Source organism: Malus sylvestris, chromosome 7 (genome assembly GCF_916048215.2).
Source record: "Malus sylvestris chromosome 7, drMalSylv7.2, whole genome shotgun sequence".
Lineage (NCBI taxonomy): Eukaryota > Viridiplantae > Streptophyta > Magnoliopsida > Rosales > Rosaceae > Malus > Malus sylvestris.
In genome coordinates, this window is record NC_062266.1 from 18,278,940 (window position 1) to 18,302,197 (window position 23,258).

A 23,258-nucleotide genomic window follows, 5' to 3' on the forward strand; every position below is an offset into this window, starting at 1 on the left:
AATGAAAAAAATAGTGTGTAGAAAGAAAAAAAAAAATTGTGTAGAAAGCACCACCCTTTACATATGAGTCCGTTGAAACTACATTTCTGGGTAAAATTACTTTAAAACATAGCTTTAAAGAAAGAAAAAAAAAAACAATTCTAAGTGGGTTTGTGAATGAAAGAGAAACTTTGACAAAAACATAGCTTTAACCAATTTCCTAAAAAAGAGCTGATCTGACCTCAAGTGGTACTCGATTACAAATAGCAATGATTTTGTAAATGGACTATCATTTTTTGGCGGATGTGATTACAAATAATTGCACCTAGGAGTCCGACTACAATGCTACATCTCGTTCAATGGATTTTATGCAAAATCTAACTGTTGGAAAGATCAATTACAACATTATATGCAAGATTTAACCGTTGATTTTCCAAACTATTAGCAGCATGTACGATGGAAGAAACTTGTGTATTAAGACTTTACTTAACCCCCAGCATCCCCGGTGTGCATATTAGAATTTTCCTTATTACCAAAAATGATTAGTAGTGCTTGTGGGTGCCTGAAAGCCGATAATTCAGAAGATGCATCGACATTGAAATTCAGCGACATACCAGAAACTGAATTATTCATCATGTGCAACATTGTGCAGCTACATATTTCCCCGACCACTTCATTACAGGACTTCTGTGCACAATTTGCTCGTTATTAAGCAGCCCGGGGAAAGACTTCGAGCGGGAAAAAAGAATTTGATTTCAAGCAATTGATAACCCAAGGACGAAGGGAAAAAGCTTGAAATCAAAATGCAAAGGACGGATTTACAGGCATATTGACCCACATACTGTGGGTGTACTGACATTGGCATCCTTGACTTGTTATAATGAGGCCTCACGAGACAGATCCAGCCTTCAGCTTATTCGATTTCTGTTTGGCAAAGAACGCTGATAGCACGCTTTTGCTGCGAACAGGGACGCGCACTATCTCCCGTCTTGGGTTTTCAAATGACCTGAACGCCGTCATTGGTCTGGAACCATCTACCGCTTCCTGCAAGGAAAATAACTTCTCATCACCTCTCAAATTTTCCATCTTCTGTAATACGGAGATCAGAACTTGGAGGACAAGATCACTCTACCTTGTGTCCAGCAGCAGGAAATCCACTTGGTTGCTGAAGCTGCGTTGCCGAGGATTTAGGGGTACTCCCTTCATTTTCTGCATTCATATTAGTCAAAGCATAAGGAACTACCGTTTCTCTAGCAAAGCATCTATTCACAGCTAGGTGATATGATGATGTAACTTCCCAATTCTACTTACCTACAAGCTGGAAAACACCAGCAGTGTTTACAGAAATTTTTGTGTCTCCAGTGCTGCACAAAGGAAAATAAATGTTTCATTTTCTTAGAAGTATCAGGCGCAATAGATACACCAACAAAAACAAATTTTTTGCCAAGCACAGTGAAACCATATGCAAGATTCTTGTTTCTCTTAGGAATTACCTAGTCCGGACCTGTGGAGTCCCCTTCAAGGTTGACTTTGTTTCTGAAGCTAAATGCCAAGAAAGAGTTTTTGATGCAGCAGCGCCTAAACGTTACACATTGTGGAAACACCAAACTCATTACTTGTCCAATGTTAAAAACAAGCTTACTCGCCCAGTGAAAACTGGACTTAGACGGTTAGAAGTAAGCATCCAAAGGAAAGTGACATACTTGAAGGCTGAAGATGTGCTCTTGCTTGATAAGGATGTTGCCTAGTGTCAGTCTGAACATGTGGACTAAAATGTACCTTCTTATTGACGGAATCTAGCAAGAAGAGAAATGGAAATAAATGTAAAATTCTCATCACAAACAGGGCAACTCTAACAAGAAGTTGACAGTACTTGGGCTTACTTGGTAAAATGTAGTGCTTGTGATGTCTCGGGATGAATGCCAACAACTGCTGCTGCCTGGACCCTTCTTTATCCATGTATGTTTTGCATGTAAGAAGTTTCTAGAATAAGAAATGAAGTTTGTTAAGCTAAGATATATCTATTGATACCCTTTCTATTCTAACATAAAGAAATTGGAAACCTCACCTGATTTAGGCAAGTAACTTTCAGATCCATGGTTGAGACATCTGAGGTTTGCTGATCAAGAAGGTCAGTTAACTTGTAAGCCACAGTGCCAAGGTGATCAACGGCATTAACAAGGGCCCGTACAGCATAATCTTTCAGGTTATCCAATACCCTGATGCATAATTTTATAATCAATGTCAGAGAGAAATGGAGCAAAGAAAATCCCGGTTGAACCAAGAGTCAGACAAGTAATGATAAAAGCATCCAGATATGTATGACATGCTGGAGCATCACGCCCATTCTCCGAAACTTGCACATACAATTTTATACAGCATTATTACCAGCATTTCCTCCAAACGATTAAAACAAAGATCCTTACATTTGTTTCTGTTCACTATGAAGATAGGACTTTTCGCAGTATTCCGCAGCAGAATAAAGCTGAGGCCTCAAGTTCTTGAGTTCCTGAGATAAACATAGCAAACAGACTATGAGAACCCAACCATTATAAAATGCCCTATTTTTCTCTTCAATCCGCATAACCGCATCATTTCAAACGAAGTTCTTAACAAAAACACTTGGAAGTAGGAACAAGAGAAGGCTTCAAGCTACATCCATTGCCCATTGGTCTACATAACCCAGTACAGCTACGTGGTGGCACTTCGTAGAATTTAAATAAATACACGATATTCTTAAAAAAAATGCAAACATACCATATTTTTAAGGAAAATTAATGAAAAGGGCTTGAAAACTTTTGAGTTTTAACAATAACGACAAAATAAAGGGTAAAGTGAATAGAACCAGGATTGACTTTTTGTGTAAAAATATAGTTTTTCGTTAAAGTGAACAATACTGGGAGCTTTTCGTTAAAGTTCCTGTTTTTTTTTTTAACCATTTAGAACTCTTCATTCATTTCTAACATACCCGAAGCCTAACCACGATTCCCAGCTAATGCATACGATTTCAATCATTAGCAATACAAAAGAGCATTGCCAATGCAACAGTAAGTAGCTACCATAAAGAAGCTCAACAGCCTTAACTAACGCTTGGCATTAACAGCCCAAAATTCATTGCTAATCATTATTCTCGAAACCATAAACACCCAACAGATTCAACTCTCAAGCTAAACTATGCAGACAGTAACAAGATTCTGGATCTTAAACTCTCATTAAATAGGACCCCACAAATTCAATCAATTCGTAAATCCAATCAACCAATTCATAAAATGCACCAAAAACAACAAACCAATCAATCAAAAACGAAATCAACATCAGATCCAATCCCAAAATCTCTCTCTCTCTCAGATGCAACGACTATCGAACCTGCAGGGCCTTGACGAAGCTCTTGCTGCGCTCCATGGAGACCTCGTCAAAGGTCATGGCAGGGCGGTGCTGCTCCAGCTCCATTTCAAACAGAATTAATTTCCGGCGATAAATTACTTCAAATTGCAGGAAGGCGATGCAATTAAATATGTAATTACAGCGGTGGGGTTAGATTTGGGGGTTAGGTTTTGGTGGGAGTGAGAGGGAGAGGGTGAGTGTGGGAGAAGCAACGCCGAGAGGTGGTGGGTAATTGTTTTTTCTAATTTTTTGGATTAATTTAATTAATTTTTATTTGGAGTCGAATGGAAGGGAAAATGACAGAGAATTTAGTGCACATGTACGGGGGGCAGTTGGAAGGATGGTGTGTGTTCGCAAATTTAATTAACGGCAAGCGATTTGTCGTTTTCAGAAGGTGGGTTTGTTCGCTGTGAACAGCATATGATCCTTTTTTATTTCTTTGACTAAACTGCAAATTTCTTTTTTCAACTTTTACTTAATTTTTTGTTTCTTCTTAAATTTTTTAATTGGAAAATTAAGCACTCAATTTTGTTTTTTGTTTTGTCGATTTTCCCCTCTTGTTAGTTTTTCATTCATTTCATCCAAATTTCTGTTAAATGGAAATATGTGCACAACATGTGAAGGTAGTTGGTCGTTTCATTCTTTAAAATAATTGAAAACTCTAGATTTCAAAAATATCATCCTATGCAAATCTCTGTGATTCTAAAGTTTTTGTGTCTGAAGGTCTAGCGAAGTCACGCTTTTGTCATCAAATGAGTGCCACGTGGTGTACACATGATAAGAGTTAACGTTAATTTAGATAAAAACTTGAAAAACGAATGGTAGGGGAAATCGGCCAACAAAATTAGTTTAAGCCTTCAATTTTTCAATTAAAAAGTTTATGGAGAAATCGAAAGCTAAGTGAAAGTTTAGGAGAAAAATTGGCAGTTTACTCCATTTTTTCTTTTAATTTTTTTTTAAAATTGTGGTAATATAAATCAATGAAACACCAAAAGGTAATTGATCAATACATCGACATGAGTAGTAAAAAACAACAAAGTACATGAATAATCTATAATGCGTTGTCAGTAGAAATTTAGGAATAAAAAGCAATAAATGAATTGTATAAATAATTTTAGTATTCGCGTGTTTAAGTTAGTTTTGTACGATAATGTATACTTAATTTAAAACAATTTCAATATCAACATGCCGTAACGTAATTGTCTTGGCTTCTGTCACCATGAAACTGGAATTGTGTTGTAAACAATCGTGTATGTTTTTGCATTTGTTTAGCTTTTAGGATATGGTAATAAGAGTAGATTCGTTAAGGGACTTACAGAGCCTGGGGACTATAAAGGCTAGAAAATCGTGACCTGATTAGTCTGTGAACAACTGATTATAACACTTAATTAACCATTATTAATTAGTTCTATAGTGAGCAAGTTAGGATAACCCATCATTGATCAAAAATTGTAACGGGGAACTGGCCGCGGATTGCCTTTCCCTAGGATCCCAGTTCAAATCATTGAACCATCATTCCTCCATCATTGTGTTTGCTAGATCCTCTCCATCAAGTGTTGTATTTTTAACAAACAAAAAAATGACTATAGTCACCAAAACTCAAGTTTCTTTATATCAAACTCGACATAATTTTTTTATCTGTATAAAACCCAAAATACCAAATTAAGTTCGAATCACGTGGATGACGAATTCAATACCAAATTAAGCTGCTTATTATGTGACTTAGTCGAATTCCCCCTCCTCCTAGTATAAAAATATCAATGTACTCAAAAACAAAAAAAAAACCTAAAATACCCCTGATTACTTATTTGTTATCTACAATTTGTTATATGGATATTATGTGAATTAATATGGGAGCTTTATATATAGAGACAAAAACTATTACTATATTTCAATAAACACCACTAGTTTTTAAACATGTCAATGAGAGACAAAAGCATAAAACAATTAAAGCACAACCCAAAAACATGAAAACAATATTTTAAAATACCAATCATACCCCTAAGATTTTAGGCTTTTAATAGAACCCAGCTCTCACAACTCCAACAAAATTAATATGTGTCATAAGCTCAACCTATATTCGACTATTTCTGCAGAATCAATTTTGAACTATATGTAGAATAAGTTTGTATCATTTATTACTATAATCAATTCAATCAATCCTTGACTATTTTTGCAGAATCAATTCAACACGTCTTCGACCAACAACAACAAAGCCTTTTCCCACTAAGTGGGGTCGGCTATATGAATCCTAGAACGCCATTGCGCTCGGTTTTGTGTCATGTCCTCCATTAGATCCAAGTACTTTAAGTCTTTTCTTAGGGTCTCTTCCAAAGTTTTCCTAGGTCTTCCTCTACCCCTTCGGCCCTGAACCTCTGTCCCGTGGTCACATCTTCGAACCGGAGCGTCAGTAGGCCTTCTTTGCACATGTCCAAACCACCGTAACCGATTTTCTCTCCTCTTTCCTTCAATTTCGGCTACTCCTACTTTACCTCAGATATCCTCATTCCTAATCTTATCCTTTCTCGTGTGCCCACACATCCAACGAAGCATCCTCATCTCCACTACACCTACGTGTTGATGCTTCACCGCCCAACATTCTATGCCATACAGCATTGCCGGCCTTATTGCCGTCCTATAAAATTTTCTCTTGAGCTTCAATGGCCTACGACGGTCACACAACACGCCGGATGCACTCTTCCACTTCATCCATCCAGCTTGTATTCTATGGGTGAGATCTCCATCAAATTCTCCGTTCTTTTGCAAGATAGATCCTAGGTAGCGAAAATGGTCGCTCTTTGGTATTTCCTGATCTCCGATCCTCACCCCTAACTCATTTTGGCCTCCGTTTGCACTGAACTTGCACTCCATATATTTTATCTTTGATCGGCTTAGGCGAAGACCTTTAGATTCCAACACTTCTCTCCAAAGGTTAAGCTTCGCGTTTACCTCTTCATGCGTTTCATCTATCAACACTATATCGTTTTCGAAAAGCATACACCAAAGAATATCATCTTAAATATTAAGTTTGTGATCTTCGCTAGATTGCTCCGGTCATTAGTGTGGATAAGTATGTAAATGGATAGAGACAGGAAGCAAACACAAGATGTATGTGGTTCACCCAGATTGGCTACGTCCACGGAGTAAAGGAGTTCTCATTAATTGTGAAGGGTTTACACAGTATATAGGTTCAAGCTCTCCTTTAGTGAGTACAAGTGAATGATTTAGTACAAATGACATTAGAAAATATTGTGGAAGAATGATCTCGTAATCACGAAACTTTTAAGTACCGAAGTGTGGTATCGTCTTCACTTGCCTTATCTGTCTCATAGGTAGATGTGACATCTTCTTTGGAAGTACTCTTCCTCCCTCCAGGGGTGGTATCTTTAACTGGTGGAGATGCACAAGGTAATGTATCAATTTCACTTTACGCTTACTTGTAGTTTCAGGCTTGGTCAAGCGCGATACAAACCATGTAGTAGGAGTCCCCCAAGTCGCCGAGCTAGGGGATCTGCTGAATCAACTCGTCATCGACTATTTTTGTATAATTAGTTCAACTCATCCTCGACCATTTATATAATCAGTTCAACCTGTCTTCGACCATTTTTGCATAATCAGTTCAACTCATCCTTGATCTCTTTTTGCATAATCAGTTCAACCTGTCCTTAACTATTTTTACAGAATCAATTCAACCCTTCCTCGACCATTTGTAGAATCAGTTCAATTCGTCTTCGACCATTTTTGTAGAAGCAGTTTAATCTGTCCTCGACTGTTTTTGCAAAATCAGTTCAACCCATCTTCGACCATTTTTGCAGAATCAGTTCAACCCGTCCTCTACCATTTGCAGAATTAGTTTAACCCGTCCTCAACCATTTGCAGAATCAGTTCAACCCGCCTTCAACCATTTTTGCAGAATCAGTTCAGACCGTCTTCGACCTTTTTTGCATAATCAATTTCAAATACATATAAAATCTATTTTGTATACTTTTTTTACTTTAAAAAAAATGCAACTTAATTGACTTTATTATTTTTTTTTTAAACATGCAACTTTCTTACTCATGCGAGGGAGGTGAGGGTTACGGAAAAATCGAGAGCATTGTGGAGCACAAAATTGAACCGGTTTTATATATTTTATAATAGAACCAATTTGTATAGTTTTAGAAGAATTAGTAAATGGGGAAGCCTAGTTTGGGTTGGGTTAGATTGATTCTTACTCAGTATTTGTAAGTTCCAAAGAATTTACTTTTTAATCAATCAAATTAAGTTCAAAGTTAATTAACATCCTCCTTCAAATCAAATTAATCACTGTGTATTAATTTAATTTCTCTTGTGTAGGCTCCATCATGTGTTCAATCCTTTGAGAGTTCATTGAACTATGTCCAAATGTATAAGGATATCAGATTGACGCTTGTTTTGTAATTTGGTCTTTTGTTTTTTGGATCAATTTTTTTATCATTTTAAAAAGTTTGAGAGCATATTTGATGTGCCTGATGAAACAAATCAATTTGAACTAGGTTTTTTAAAGTCTCTTTTCCAAGTGTAAATATAATTGTTTTAGCTTTTGTACTAGTTAGCCTCAACTAATGATGGGAAGCTCATTCTTACGGCAAAAAGGTGTAGATACCCAACCTGCACATACTACATCATCTCTTTGAATCGCAAGAAACAAGGCGCCTAGGTGGCACAAACAACTCCAATGCTGGAGACAGAAGTGTGAAAAGATACCAAAAATAAAGGGTATTTTCGTAAATTAAACTCCAAAGAAAACAAAACAAATGATGTCATCTTTCACATTTATTATTGTTTGTCTATCCTTGAAAATATAAAATTAAGTATTAAAAGTATGCTCTATGCGTAATTTTCCAATTAATATCATGAAATATTTTTCAAACTATGCAAATTGAAAAGGGAAATTAATGATCTAGACAAAAAGAAAAAGGAAAAAAAGAAAAGGGGAATTAATGATTCTGGAAAAAATAAAAAAATAAATGAGGGGAATTAATGTTATTGGTCAGCTTAAAATTTAAGCTAATATTAGGAAGACTAACTACCTACCATTAGGGGTGGGCATGGGCCGAGCCCAATTTTGAAGGGACCGAACCGAACCTGGGTGCAAAAGAAATGGGCTGGGTCAGGCCGGTGATAGCACATTCTTATATAGGAACCGAACCTAACCCGGCCCGATTGAAACAGGTCGGTTTAGGACGGGTCCTTGGTTTTTTGTTTTTTTTTTTTACGAAACTACCATCGTCGCCTTCAAATCTCAGTCTCCTTCACCTTCAAATCCGTTAGGGACTTATAGTCCGCCATGCAGCACTTCCTCATCTCCCCAACCACCAACATCGAGAAGCTCAAGATTCCGAGTCGGAGGATGAGTCGCAAATCGTAACCGAGTCGGTGGACCACATCTCTTGGGTCATGATGTCTGATTTGAAATCCCACCCACATCTTCAACGCCGATGGCGTCTCTGGCCACCCCAACGTTGACTGGTGCGAATCCCATAAGGTCGATGACCATCCGGAACAACATGGAATGGGAAGATTTGACGGTGAGGTCGTCAAGTAGAACGAGAACGCGGTGGTCAGTGGCGTGGTCCAGCAAGAAGGAGTGGGCCAAAAATGGGAGGGTTAAGGTTAGGAAGGTGAGGACACCGACAAGCTTCGACATGGTTGGTTGGGTTTGGGGAGGGACTCCAGTGACAAGTCGAGCTCGAGGAGACCTAGGATGAGAGGATGGGTGGTTGAGGGACGGACGACGAAGGAGAGACGACTGAGAGTTGGAGTCGAGGGACAAGCGTGGAGTGAGCTTTGAGAAAGACTCGATCAGATTCAGAGATACTAGGGTAAAAACCAATGGTCATGATTGGAAGGTATGTTTATTTTCAATTTGGGCCGTCCATTTCAATTACAAACGGGCCGGTCCGAGGCCCCGTTTTTCTATACATCTAGAACCAGCCCGACCCTAAAATGTCATTGCCCTAGCCCGCCCTGCCCCGTTTCCCCTATTAAAAAACAGGACCCGCCCCGAACCTCTAATACCCTCCCCTACCTACCATGTGTATATTGTATATTACTCTTGGTCTTCAACATCTATTTATCTCTTACGAAAAAACTTATCTATTATTATCTTTGATAAATATAGGTAAATTAATATAATATTTTATGTTACTAAGTATTTCATTAATATTTTTTCATGGAATATTAGTAAATTGATTTACATTTTAGTTTACCTACTTAGAATATTGTAAAAATAATTTTCCCCACTTACATACATTATAAGGAGTAGGGAAATTATTTTCATTCCACACCAGACTAATTTGTAGATACATATCAAAATCAATACACTTGGTTTTTCTTTGTACATTAATCTAAATACCATTATGTTATAGATAAATTACCAAAAGAATATGAGAATATTACAGGTAAATGACCCAAAATATGAGAATATTACAATATGGCAACATTATTTGTATAGGCAAATTAGTAGGCAAGTTTTACTGTTATATACTAGCATATGGGCACACACAAAGTATGTGAGAAAATTTTTTATTTTTGTTTTTGAAATAAAATGAGAGAGGAAGAGAGTGATATAGAATGTGGGAGTGAGAATATTTTTTTTTTTAAATAGAGATATGTTAGGATTATGTCACATCCCGGCCCGGGCCACCACCACATCTCGGGCTCGACTCCACCGTAGCACAATATTGTCCGCTTTAGGCCCCGACCACACCCTCACGATTTTGTTTCTGGGAACTCACGCGAGTAGAACTTCCTAGTGGGTCACCCATCCTGAGAATGCTCTAGCCCCTTTCTCGCTTAACTTCAAAGGTCCGACGGAACCCGAAGCCAGTGAGCTCCCAAAAGGCCTTGTGCTAGATAGATATGGGAATATATATATATATATATATATATATATATATATATATATATATATATATATATATATATAAGGCTTACATGATCCACTCCCCTGGGCGATGTGGGATGTTACAATTACATATAGGTGAGGCTTTGATAAAAAAACAACAAAATTTGGTTGTGTGAAATTACATTTCTGCCCCATATTTCTTATTCATGTTCTTTTTTAATTAGAGGGTTAAACTGGTAATTTCATAGAGTTTTAGTTGACAATGAGTGTTTTATTAATTAGTAGAGATATGTAGAATAATTTAACATGAAATATGTCATTTTAATTTTATTTTGATAAAAAAAAATGATTCAATTGAACAATAGTAAATGATGGTCCCCAAGTGGACACCCACACTGTGATTGGTTTTGGTAACTGATTAAGGGAATTTAATTATTATTAATTTTTTTTAACAAACGATATTATTTACGTGAGTTTGGGTGACATATCCCAATCTGGAATGTCCATGTGTCCATCCGAATCTTGATGTGCTAACCGACATCCGAAGGGTGACGAAGCCATAAATTATGGTTAATGTGTAAAAGTGAGAATAAATTTAAACTTTAAATAAATAAACCAGAGTGCACAGCGTGATTGGGTGGTAACCCTTATTACAAAATGTGAAGTTCAGAGCATAGTGCAGAAAGATGAAAGTTGTCTTATCCGTAAAGGATGATTATTTAATACATAAGCAACCTACTTTGATTGAAGAACAGTCAGCTACTTCCACTGAAACCTTGTACTCCCATGAACTCAATCTTTAGGTCTTGGAGGGGCGAAAAATAAAGGTGAGTGGGCCTATAAAATAAATTTTCTGAAAGCTTTTTGAAAACGTGTAATCCCTCGGTGTAAAACAAGTATATGATTTCCTGAAGTAATAATATAATAATAGGTAGTAGGGAACCTTGCAACACATATGAATTAAAGGATATAGGGTGCTACTACGAAATATCACATCAACAACTCAAATCGTTGTCATAAAATCACAGTTATGAAAATTATTAAAATCACGGCTATGAAAATCACTGCTCATTATGTAGGCACACAAGTCATACAGAAAGTAGCTGCATGAACAGGCCGGGTGTAGGTTTTACGTTTTAATACTACATCACATGAAGATGGCTCTATGCGCATCATATACGAGTCCAAACAACAAACCTAGGGATTGGCTGACACCTAACTCTAGATCCAAAGCGAACGTAAATGGTGCATGTGAACATACACGTGAAGCTAGTCCTTGGTCCAGGACAACACAACTAACTAATAAACACCTTGCACACATGTAACAAGGAGCAGATATAATGAATAAGGATGTCATGCCATATTTTATACTCGCAATTAATAAAAAATATAAAGTGTAGAAAATCTAATAAGAAGATAAACATGGCATATCAGATCAATTATGCGAAAAATCACACACACGCGCGCACACACACATATATATATTTAAAATCAAAAGACCCACTCACTGATATGTCGCAAGATCGTAGTCGCCCAACCTATTCTGCCTGCGGTACTCCTCTGGGTGGTCCTCTCCTATATGGGAAATTACTATACTAATCATTAAACTAATAATAATTGATGCAAAAAACCTAATTTCCCCTTTGTTTACTCAAAAATGGGATTTGGAGACAATTGGTATTGAATTTGGAAAAACAGAGTGCGGAAACGGAATCAGCACGCCAAAATACTCTAGTAAGGGTCCCGGCCAATTTTTCAAAACTTTGGTCAACTAATGGTTAATAGTCAACTTTAACAGAATGTACTTGAGAATTTTCCCTCCAGATTCTGAAATGGTTTGGTTTGTTGCATATTTTCTTCGGATTTTCAAGGGAAAATTCAAACGCTCCGTTCAAAGCCATTTCACAATCAAATTTTGCCCATAATATATCAAAACAAAGTTTAGGACGAGAGGAATAAGATAATACATATTTCAAGGCCAAAAGTTGGTCGGAGATCGTAAAAAAATGACCTAAAAGTGACGGCTCGAGTTGAAGTTCTCTGTTTTCGTTGGTTTCGAAGTGAATTTGAGCATGCAAGCTCAAACTCATGGCCTAGGGGTTGTGGGAAGTCGTCCTACACCTTCAAACTCAACCACATCAACAAGGTTTCGTTGGGTTTAACTTGGAAAAACCTACAACTTGCTAGAAGACATGGTGGGTTAGGAAATCATCTATGCGTTCACCAAAACATGCATGCATGCATGAAACTTGTTAGAACTTGAAGAAGACCTTAAGAAAGAAGGTCGAAGCCTACCGAGATGGAAGCGGTTTGATTCGTCGGGTTCCGTCGAGTTACGTAACGAAAAGTTCATATTTTTCCCAAGCTAGCCACAGCCATAAGGTTTTGGACAAGTTATAAAGATCGTTAGGAAGCTTTTGGGTGAGTTTGTGAAATTTTTAGGAGTGGTGTGGTGGTGTTTTGGTGTGTTACCGAGAAGAAGAGAGTGAGGAGAGAGCAGCAGAGGGAGAAATTTTTCACTGTGACTAGTACACGGGTGGTACACCATGTGTTACTATATAAATGATGGGATATGTGTGTTAAAAACTTAATAACTTAAAAAATAAAAATTTTCACTACTTATATAAAAATACATGATGTACCATCTATGTTCCGGTCAAAATGAAAAATTTCTCCAACGGGAGAGAGAGCTGGGAAATGTGAGAGAGAGAAATTTTAATGGGTATAGAAGGAGAAAGGGAGAGAGAGAGAGAGAGAGAGAGAGACGACTAAATGGGAGGAAAAGGAAAAAGTGATGAGGAGTTATGATGTCTAATGGAATTGAATGAGAGGAGTGGATTTTTAAAATCTTTTAAAACTATTGTTTTAATGGCACTTGCATGCTTTTGGATTTCCATAAGGAAACATGAGCAGGCTTTCACCCTGCACAAAGACACACTCACACACTCAAATCTAATAAAATAATAATTAAAACCAACTTGCTTTGGATCCTCGCCGGATCCCCTCCCTGGGGATCCTAGGGATCAATGCATGTGGATCGTTGATAAAAAATCGTGAGGCCACAATTTTTTCTTTTTTTTTTTAATATTTTTCACGAAAAACAAAGCTGCTTTACTTTTAAAAATATAAAAAGCATTTAATTGGGGCCGTATGATTTTTGATCAACGGTCCACATGCATTGATCCTTAGGATTCCCAGGGAAGCGATCCGGCGATGATCCAAATCCTCCAAATAGCACCCATGGAGTGGTGTGTGCTACACAAGAAGGAAATCTAGGTTTTGAATTTGTCTCAAGTATTTTTACACAATTTTGAATGTAACTTGTTCATTATAATTCCGAATTGAATTCCGTCTGCAGCCACGTGTTCGTAAAAATAAGTATTGTTAAGAAATAGTAAAATAAGAGTGGGAAAGTGAAAGGAAAATTGAGGTTCACATGGAAGGCTTACATGGCATCTCAAGGGCATTTTAGAAATTTCATTGTTACCGGGAATAAAATACATTAAATTTCGAGACAGGATGTCACATTAGAGGGGGTGCGTTTGTTGTACTATCTCGGGCTAGACTAGCTTCAGGGACTAGTAGACCAAGCTGGACTAACTTAGTAAAGCGTTTGGTGCAGTGTCGGACTAGGAAGAAGAATAATGAAAATCAATGAAAAATAAACCCTATTTGAATTATCACAACAAAAGAATTCGATACTATGACATCATAAACTAACCAACCTAAACCTACAATCATATCTCAAATTACAGAAGGAAAATTGAAATTAACTAAATCCACTTTTCTATGCCAACACCCAATTCAAACCAAAACCAAACAATTTCTCAGAATTAAAACATTATAATAAATTTATCACAAATTCAAAAATCCTTTTGTCCATCACCACCTGAGGCTCTGAAATGTAAGCCCAGAAATTGAATTGCGCCACAAATTGGAACAACGATGGAGCCAGAACCACAAATCCACAAATCCAACTGACAACGCCACAAATCCATCTTCGTCACCTTCGGGTAGCCGTGGTCGAACCCAGCCTTTGGACTGCCATTTTCAAACTTAACCTTCGAACTCAGCCTTTGGAAGGTCTTTGAACCCAGCTTTTGGGTCGTTGCCGTTGACCTCAGCCTTCAGCCGATCACGATAATCAAATAAACTTTCCCTTTTCTAACTGATTCACCACCCAAGAAGCGTTCTATCGCCTCGACGAAAAAGAGTGGGTGGTGCCGACATCGATCCGAGTTTGGGTTATCGGTGCAAAGAGATATAGCAAGGGGAGAGAGAGGGAATGAAGTGCAAGAACAGACGCGTCTTAGCAGTCCCGTGGTTTTTCGGGGGTCTCGCTAAGACCTGCTAGCGAGGTCCTTAGGCCATCTCCAATCGAAAGGTCCAGAGGGTCGAAAATGGTCTCCAACCGAGGGACAGGTGATGCGAAATATATAAGCACACAAATTAAACCCTCTTTTTATCAATTGTAGTAAAGAATGTAAGTAGGGATCGTTCTAGGCCGGGAATTAGGAGGGATTGCTAAATCACTTGAAAACTGACTCAAAAACGTAAAAACAAAGTTTAAAACACTAAACTAGACTCAAAGAATGCAAAACTAAACTCTAGAATACTAAAACAAACCAAAAAACCTCAAAACATCACATAAACACTTAAAACTGCCTTAAAAACACAATCTGGGCAGTTCTGAACACCAAACACAAATTTGGACGAAAATAGGTTATAACTTGACTCAAGATACTTAAAAACACAAACTAAATTGTTTTCTAACTAATCTAACATTTCAAAATAAAGGGGGATTTGGTTTTGACGAAATTGAAAACAGAACAAAAACTTTGTAAACTAAACAGATTTTAAAACGAATTTGATTAAAGTGAATGGATGGAAAGCTAGCTAAGGGGTTCTTCTCCACACATGTCACACTTACATACAAAACGATTTCCAATTGCTTTTCAATAGATTATGAATTCTCAGCGCCCCAGATTAACCGTGAATTGCACTAATTAACCCTCAGATTTTCCTAAAGTTAGTGAATTGGATGATTGCATACGACAACCCAAAGCATTTCCCACAAGTTCCCTACATGAATTGCATAATAGAGATACAAGCAAGAATCATTAAGTTCTATGAAAACCATAAGCATTGAAGAGGCACTTATTACTATGAATTGCATGAAACTTATGCCAAGAATTTACTTAACACGATTGTGATCAACAACCTTTACTACTTGCGAATATAAGTTCATAACGATTAGGTGAAACTCCCTTATATCCTAGCATTAGATTTATGCATGAAAATTAAGCGTACACTCTCAACCAACACACACAAATCAATTTTAATTCATATCAATAAGCAAATTGAATTCACAACTTATGAAACACAATTAGAAGTAATCAAATCATATAGCAAGCATAAAACATGGTTTCGAATCCCCCCTAGCCAAGGGGGGTTTAGTTCCTCATACACACAAAGCAAAGATAAATAAGTTTAGACATTGAAATCCAAAGAAAGAAAACACCTAGACACTCCAACTTGGACAACAGGTGCATTCACGAAGTTCCTCCTTCCTCCTTGCTACGTCACAAAACTTGGGGACAGGTTTTGGGGTTTGAATGGTGTAGAATGGATGGGTGATAGTGTGGTGGTGTTTAGGATGCATTGGTGGTGCGGCAAGGGGTGGTTTTTGGCAGGAATTATGGAGAATGGTGGTGGAAGGCTGCGGTAAAGAGGGCTGGTGAATTTTTGGCGTGAATAATGTGTGAGAGAGGGTGGTAGTTCAGCCAAGGCATAAATAACAATATATATAGGCACCTAAAACCCTAGGGAAATCAGATATGGACTTCTAGAACCCAAATCCACCAGGAAAAAGGCTTAGAAATCAGAATTAAAAGGGGAAAAGGCCTACAAGGTGTGGCAGGTATATGGAGGGAAGGATAAGGCTTCTAGAAAGCCTTGCAAGGCAAGGAAAATAGGTCTCCTTCCTGAAATTCGTGCGGCACCTATGGGAAAATATTCTAGAACCTTTCTTTGGTCCAAAAGTGCTTAGGAAACCTTCAAAATAGCTGGAACTTAAGGCTATCTAGGTTTAGGAAAGATCCACCCAAAATATAAAACTTTAGGCTTAACTTTCCTACTCCAAGTAGGAAACCTTGTTTGAGTAGGAATCCTCATTCTTCTAGGAATCCATCTTCGACTAGTACTCCTTCCTTAACTATGACTCCTCCGATGATTAGGAATCCTTCTTCAATTAGGACTCCTTCGTTGATTAGGAATCCTTCTTCAATTAGGACTCCTTCATTCTTGTCCATTCCTTTCATTCCAAGCACGTGATATCCATGTCAAGCTCAATCTTGCTCCAAAAGGCTCCAAAATGCATCGTTTTGCATACTTTGCCCTTAAAACCTGAAAACACATGAAACTAGCTTAAAAGACTAATTTAACTAAGAAACCACAACGTAAATACACAAGAACAAGATCACTAAGTCGCATAAATATGCTCCTATCACCAGGCCAAATGGCTGGTAAGCACCACTGGAAAAAAAAAAAGCCAAAGGGCTAACCGGCTGGCCCAAACCAGCCAGCCAGCCGACCCCGGGGCAGGCTGAAATTTGAATTTGGAATGGCTAGCTGCTGAAGTCAGCTAGTTGTTATTTTTATTTTATTTTTTTAACATTTTTTTATTTTTTTTACAAAATTTGTTTTAAAAATTGTAAATTTTTTTCCCCTATAACTTCTAAACCATTAAACATTACAAAACATTAAGTAATATGAAACAACATTAAACAACATAAAAATTATACAACATAAAAAAACATTTAACAATATGAAACTTAAACAACATTTTTAAAAACATTTAACAACATAAAACTTAAACGCCTACTCCATACTATTTTTGTCCCAAAGATGTGCAACAAGATCCTGTTATAGGTACTTGTTTGTGGCACCGGAACGTATCATTCTATAGTGCCCCATGTACTCATTTATAAAGATACTACCAGTTCTTAGATTGAAAGGCAGATTAGGCCCATCATATTTTTTGCACTAGCCCTTCTTGACATATTTGGATCATCTTGGTCGTCATTGGACTCTCCATCAATATACCCATCTTGCTCATCCTCCACAATAATATTGTGTAATATGGTGCAAGACATCATGATGATCTTCCAAATTTTCTCGACTCCACCCTCTTGCCGGTTCGCTGATGATCTTCCACCCTCTTGCAAGACATCATGTACGCATTTATGGCTGCTGCTCTGTTTTGTGTGTTGCGCCATGCTTCATCTTCTTCATCATCTTCTCGTCTCATCTGCGCCCATTTTTCTTCCAATTTGGAATTGGATGAGGGCCCCCAGTTGGAATCCGAAGAGGATCCAAAGTTGGAATTCATTGCAAACTTGAATTAAAAGAGATTGAATTCAAAGTTGTGTGAATTATAACCCAATATCCACCCTATTTATAGCCCAAAAAAATTCAAATCCAACGGCTAGTTGACGTCACTTAGCCGTTGGATTTGAATTTAAGTTGCAATTTTTAAATAATAGATTATGTTTGGCCCTATGGCCCTTTGGCTTTGGGTTGGAGATGGTTTTTTGTGACATGGCTAAAATGAGCTCTATGGCCCTTTGGCCCTTGGTTGGAGATGGTAAGAAATATGGCTATGTACTGTTCATTAAAATATTATTTTCTTAAAGGGCCAGAGGGCTAAAACGAGCCATCTGCCCAGCTTTCAGTTGAAGATGGCCTTAGTCGAGGCGTATCCCGGCTAATACCATTAAAGCTAATTCGTGTGAGTAACAAACACAGTATTAGACTAATCTTTAATCCAGTCTAGTCCAGTGAAGGCTAACGAGTGCAAACAAATGCGTCCTTAATGGGCTAGCGATAATGTGGTTCAAATTCGACTTTGGCGAGAATCGAATATAAAACCTCTCACTTACAAATGAAGAGGAATACCACTAGATCGTAATACTAAGTGGCGATTGAGGAAACGTACTTTAATTTAATGTAATGTAAACAAAAAAAACAATAGTTAATGATGTAGTTATTATATATTATATATGATAATGCATTAGACAGACTGTTGGAAAAATGAAACGTTAGCATGATTAATTTGTTTTTAATGTCCTGGATTGAAGCCAAAATTCAAGTGTAGGTGAGTAATGGTCTAGAAGGAATGTGGCATAAGTTGTAAATAGTTTGTAATAATAGGCTACTAATATTCCTACATTGCAGTTTATTTGAATTCTAAGTTTTTGTTGGATGTTATATATAGGTGAATTTTTGTCTATAAATTATGAGTCGCAAGGACTTGGCTTTTTTATTATTATTATTACATCAATATTTTTACACTAAGAGGACGGGGAGTTCGGCTAAGCCACACAATGGGCAACATAATTTGATATCGAATTCATCATCCAATTATGCAAACATTTTGGGACCATTTTCGGCTTCCTTTTATGCCCCAAAAAATGCTTTTGACTGGAGTTAAACTCGTGAATTTTAGTGAGTAGAAGGTTGATCTAAGACTCTAAGCTTAATTACTCGAGTTTATGTAAATCTATTTTACTACGAAGGAAGTTAGAATTTGTAGACGATATTAGACAAATGACTAATTTTTATCTGTACCGGCTTATATCAACTAGTTGTGGCCAAAATAAGAATATATCGCTAAACAAGCTTACGAAATTGAAACTGGGCATACATGATGCATGCCTTAAGATTCTCTTAGTTTATCATCTACCTCTTTGAGGCATTTAACCAAACACCATACAACTTGTTTCTAATGACAGAGTTTAAGATTTTGTTAACTCCATGATCGGACAATAGCGGATTCAGGAATCATTTCACGTGGGGTACTACGTCAAAGTTCATATGATTTTTCGCAAATTCTATCGCCAAGGCATTTTGTCTGCACTTAATGAGAAGGCACATGTCGATGTCGACATATGTCCAGGTCATTTAGAAAAGAAAAAAATTAGTATTTGGTCCTTAGTTACTAATAATCTTATTAGTTTTCAGATTTTGATCTAAGTCTCTAGCATTAATGTAATAATGAATTTACATATCAGTTGCATAATTTTTTAAAATAAAAATTAATAATTGATTTAGAATTTTAATACTCACCCTTGTCACATCCCGATCCTGGCCCCCACCACATCCCGGGCTCAATTCTGATGTAGCACGATATTGTCCACTTTGGGCCCTGACCAGGCCCTCACAGTTTTGTTTCTAGAAACTCACACGAAAACTTCCCAATGGATCCCCCATCCTAGGATTGCTCTTGCACAAACAGCCAATGAGCTCCCAAAATGTCTCGTGCTAGGTAGGGATGAGAATATACATATAAGGCTTACAAGATCCACTCCCCTGGGCGATGTGGGATGTTACAATCCATCCCCCTTAGAGGTCTAACGTCCTCGTCGGCACACTCGCACCGAACGGCAAAATGGTTCTGATACCAAATTGACACACCCTGACCTGGAATGTCCACTAGGACTCCAAATCGAGCTGTGTTGACCAACACCTGGAAGGTGGCGAAGCCATAAGGTGCAATGATATGGAAGGTGACGACCTATCCCTAAAAATTATAGTTTTTATAAATTTAAAATGTGAATTTGCAGAAATGCCCTTCGAGGAAAATGCGTTGACTTTTGTTGACCACCTATTCATGACACATAAAATCTGTTTTCTTGGTGTATCCTCATAGTACTCGTTGCTATGGACGCGTGGGTGCAAGCGGAATCAAATTTGAAGTTATAACGAAGAAGTTACAGACGAGCAAAGGTAGGGGTGAAATTGTCATTTGCTCATGATATGGATTCCTCCAGATAATCCTAAGGCGCCACATGGAGAACCATGAGTGGGAGCAATGGGCTTTGCCCAATCAGAAAAGGAGGAAGAAGGAAAAAGGAGGGGAAAGAGTAACACGGGATTGCATACGACCCGGTTTCTTTCTGTCAACTCGACCGACCTCCTATGCACCTAGGCACCGATTCCGGCGTTTTCCAGGCAAATCCATCGTCGCCACTACCCAAAAAAAAAGTCCATGACCTTCCTTCTTGAAGTTCCACCTTAAATTTGAGTGAATTTGGCCTTGAAATGGAGAGGGATTCCCGAGGGTGAATCGTGGGTGTCACGGTGGTGATCCACCGTTCGTGCAGCCATCACCCTCAATCAAACCCATCAAAACACTTCCCTTGGATCTAGGAATCATGCCTAGTCAATTGTTGGGGCGTCGAGGTTCGCTTTGGCAGTGATTCAATGAACACCCATATTTAGGTTCCCTCAGATTCAAGTTGAATTGGAGCACTTCCCGGCTAAATTAGCCTTGGCCGCATGTATGAAAGTTATTCTACTCATTACAATCTTCATTTCTGTAAAATTTGAGAGTTTTTCGAAATAGTTGAATTTTCCAAGGAGTTAGGCCGGCTGACTGCCACCCATAGCGACGCATGCGGTACGTGAGGCGGCACTTGGCCAGGGGGCCGTCAATGCAACTTTTAGGCTAAATTAGAGGCATTGAGTTCAATTCTGATAATTGTATGATGTAGGTTGATCGTTAGAACCTAAATTCTCTACGATATGTGAATAGGTCATTATATGATCGACGATCTGACCGTTGGATCGTCATCAAACTTTAATAGGTTATTATTCATAATAATTGAGGATCATAGGAACTTACGGATCGAGAATCTGACGAACGGATCTTCCCGAATTGGATTTGTAAGTTCATAAAATAAAACATCGACCGTCACTTGGTTTTGGTAATTGGTGGAGATCCAACCTTTGGATCGTTCTGAAACTTTAATGTGTTATTCTAGAAACATAATGTGTATCTTTGGAAGTTACGGATCAGAAATTCGATATGCTCCCGGATCGAGTTACGTAAGGTTGTGGACCCTACCGTCGTTCTTTGATCGACAGTTGACTTTTGGTCAATGGGTCTCAAATCATTCTAGATTGTCCTTGGGGATGTGTTTTATGTAAATTACTTGTTCCATCAGTAAGGATTCTGACATGTGATTTGATATTTGCTCTAGACGGTAATCGTTTGAGACATCCCGATATTTGTGCTAGGGAGTTGTAGCGCGGACTCCAGATGAGTGGACTTTTGATTTTCTATACATACGTATATATGCTTTACGTTTTCCCATAAATAGTTTTAAATGGTTTTACGTTTTAAAATGCCATGTCATATGTGCTTTATATTTTAGCATATTATTTAGTATAACTTTGCATAATATTGCATGCTATTGCGGAGGGCAAGGTAAGTTCAGGTGAATACATATTGTTGGTATGATTACATAGTAGTAGTTAGTGATGAGTTGTTGTGCGTAGAACTCATTGTCCTGCACCCCAGTGTTAGTGCTCCGCCTGAGGCCAATGCCTAGCATTCACGTGATCGTTCACCTACCGCACCACACGCTTACCTTGGATCCAAGGCAGGTGTCAGCTTGTCGTACATACCACATTAGGTGGTTCCGACTCGTAGGTGACTTGCGATACTTCGCATAACCTTCACGTGATCGTAGCACTTGAGTGTATTCATATACACCTAGCATGTCGTACATACCACATTAGGTGGTTCCAACTCGTGTGTAGGACTTGACTGATGAGTTATAGACTCAGCCGTACAGGTCACGTTAGGTGACTCTGGCTGATATGTCATTTTATATTGATTCATTTCACTTGGCTTTCTTATGCATTATGGAGATAATTGATATGGCATACATGTGGGTTTTACTACTCTCGAACATGGTTCTTATATACGTATGTAGTATTATTTTCTGGGAAATTATACAGGTTTTACGATGAGGGGTTATTATATTTTCTAAAGAGAAATATGTTTTCAAAAACTTTGTTTTTGCCCACTCACATTTTCTATTTTGCGCCCATCCGGGTTTTAGCTGCTGAAGGTTCGTATCGACGAGGATTCTTGGCTAATCTTAGCATAAGTGGCTACCTCTGAAGGTATGATCTTTTACCCACACTATTGTACTTTACTTATGCTCTGACAACACGTGTGAAGATGGTGCATACCTGCTCACCAACATATTCTGGTATTTACGCACTTTTAGGTTTAAATTTACTCACATTTTCCATATCACTGCACTTTATAGCTTCGTTACCTTCTAGGTATCGGCCAGCACATCTCGATTCAGAGTTCTAGTGGACATTCCAGGTCGGGGTGTGTCACTCCTTTATGGTTTTATCACCTTCCAGTTTGCTCTTCATTTGAAGCTACTCACACCGCCTGAGTTTACAAGTTCAAACAAGATGTTTATAAGGCCTAACTAATGGATACTGTTTTATACATATTTTTTTTCTTTGGGGCTTAGTGTTGTATGCGATAGAAGGTCAAAATATGGTTTTGGTTAATCAAGTATATATATTGTTGAAGGTTTACATCAGGGATGAAGTCAGAAATTTAACTAAGAGGGGGCACCTTAAAAAATTTGAGCTCATTTTTTGGACAAATAAAGCTAGTTCTTTTACAAATGCTGAAAAAATTAATTACAAAATGCCCAATTTTATTCTCTATTGTCTAATTTTGTCTTTAATTGTTGACAATCTAATGCTCATTTATACTAATTAACCAAATACATGCAACTCAACAAGGTTTAAACATTAGTGCGCAAGAAAAATATACAAGACGGAGGGGCATTTAAAAACTAAAAGAGGATTTTCACTGTTTTAATATGATTAATTGAATAATCTGCAAAGCAAAAAAAAAATGAAAATGATTAATTGAATAATTTGTAATGAGAAGAAAAAAGGATGTGAGGGGGCATGTGCCCCCACTGGGCCTTACCTCCCTCTGTCTTTATTATTTCAATTGTCACGATTTAATCTGTATAAGATGGATTTTCTTATTGAACCAACACACATGACTTTCACGTGCTAATGTTATTGGAAAACAAAATGAAATTAGTCATACTAAAGGTTTAAATTATACAAGTAAAATTTATAATTCAAGTAGTTAAAAGTATTTATTTTCGTACATTAAGTCTTAGATTCAATTTCC

The 23,258-nt window shown here is 37.7% G+C and overlaps 1 protein-coding gene across 1 annotated transcript; it reads right to left on the reverse strand.

Annotated features, from left to right (window-relative positions):
- Positions 1-555: 555 nt before the first annotated feature.
- LOC126629345 (protein ABIL1) lies at positions 556-3,654 on the reverse strand. The gene is made up of 9 exons (XM_050299367.1): positions 3,346-3,654; positions 2,406-2,488; positions 2,048-2,198; positions 1,863-1,962; positions 1,683-1,775; positions 1,473-1,557; positions 1,291-1,343; positions 1,112-1,188; positions 556-1,023 (listed from the first exon to the last, which is right to left on the reverse strand). The coding sequence occupies exons 1-9, from the start codon at positions 3,427-3,429 to the stop codon at positions 868-870; spliced, it is 882 nt and encodes a 293-aa protein (XP_050155324.1). The 5' UTR covers positions 3,430-3,654; the 3' UTR covers positions 556-867.
- Between the last annotated feature and the right edge of the window lie 19,604 nt (positions 3,655-23,258).

Excerpts from the sequence above, each read along its gene's own strand:
- LOC126629345 (XM_050299367.1), bottom strand. The coding sequence starts at position 3,429 with ATGGAGCTGGAGCAGCACCGCCCTGCCATGACCTTTGACGAGGTCTCC. Across the intron at positions 1,344-1,472 it reads ACTCCACAGGTCCGGACTAG|CACTGGAGACACAAAAATTT; the intron begins GTAATTCCTAAG and ends TCCTTTGTGCAG. Across the intron at positions 1,189-1,290 it reads TGGTGTTTTCCAGCTTGTAG|AAAATGAAGGGAGTACCCCT; the intron begins GTAAGTAGAATT and ends ATATGAATGCAG.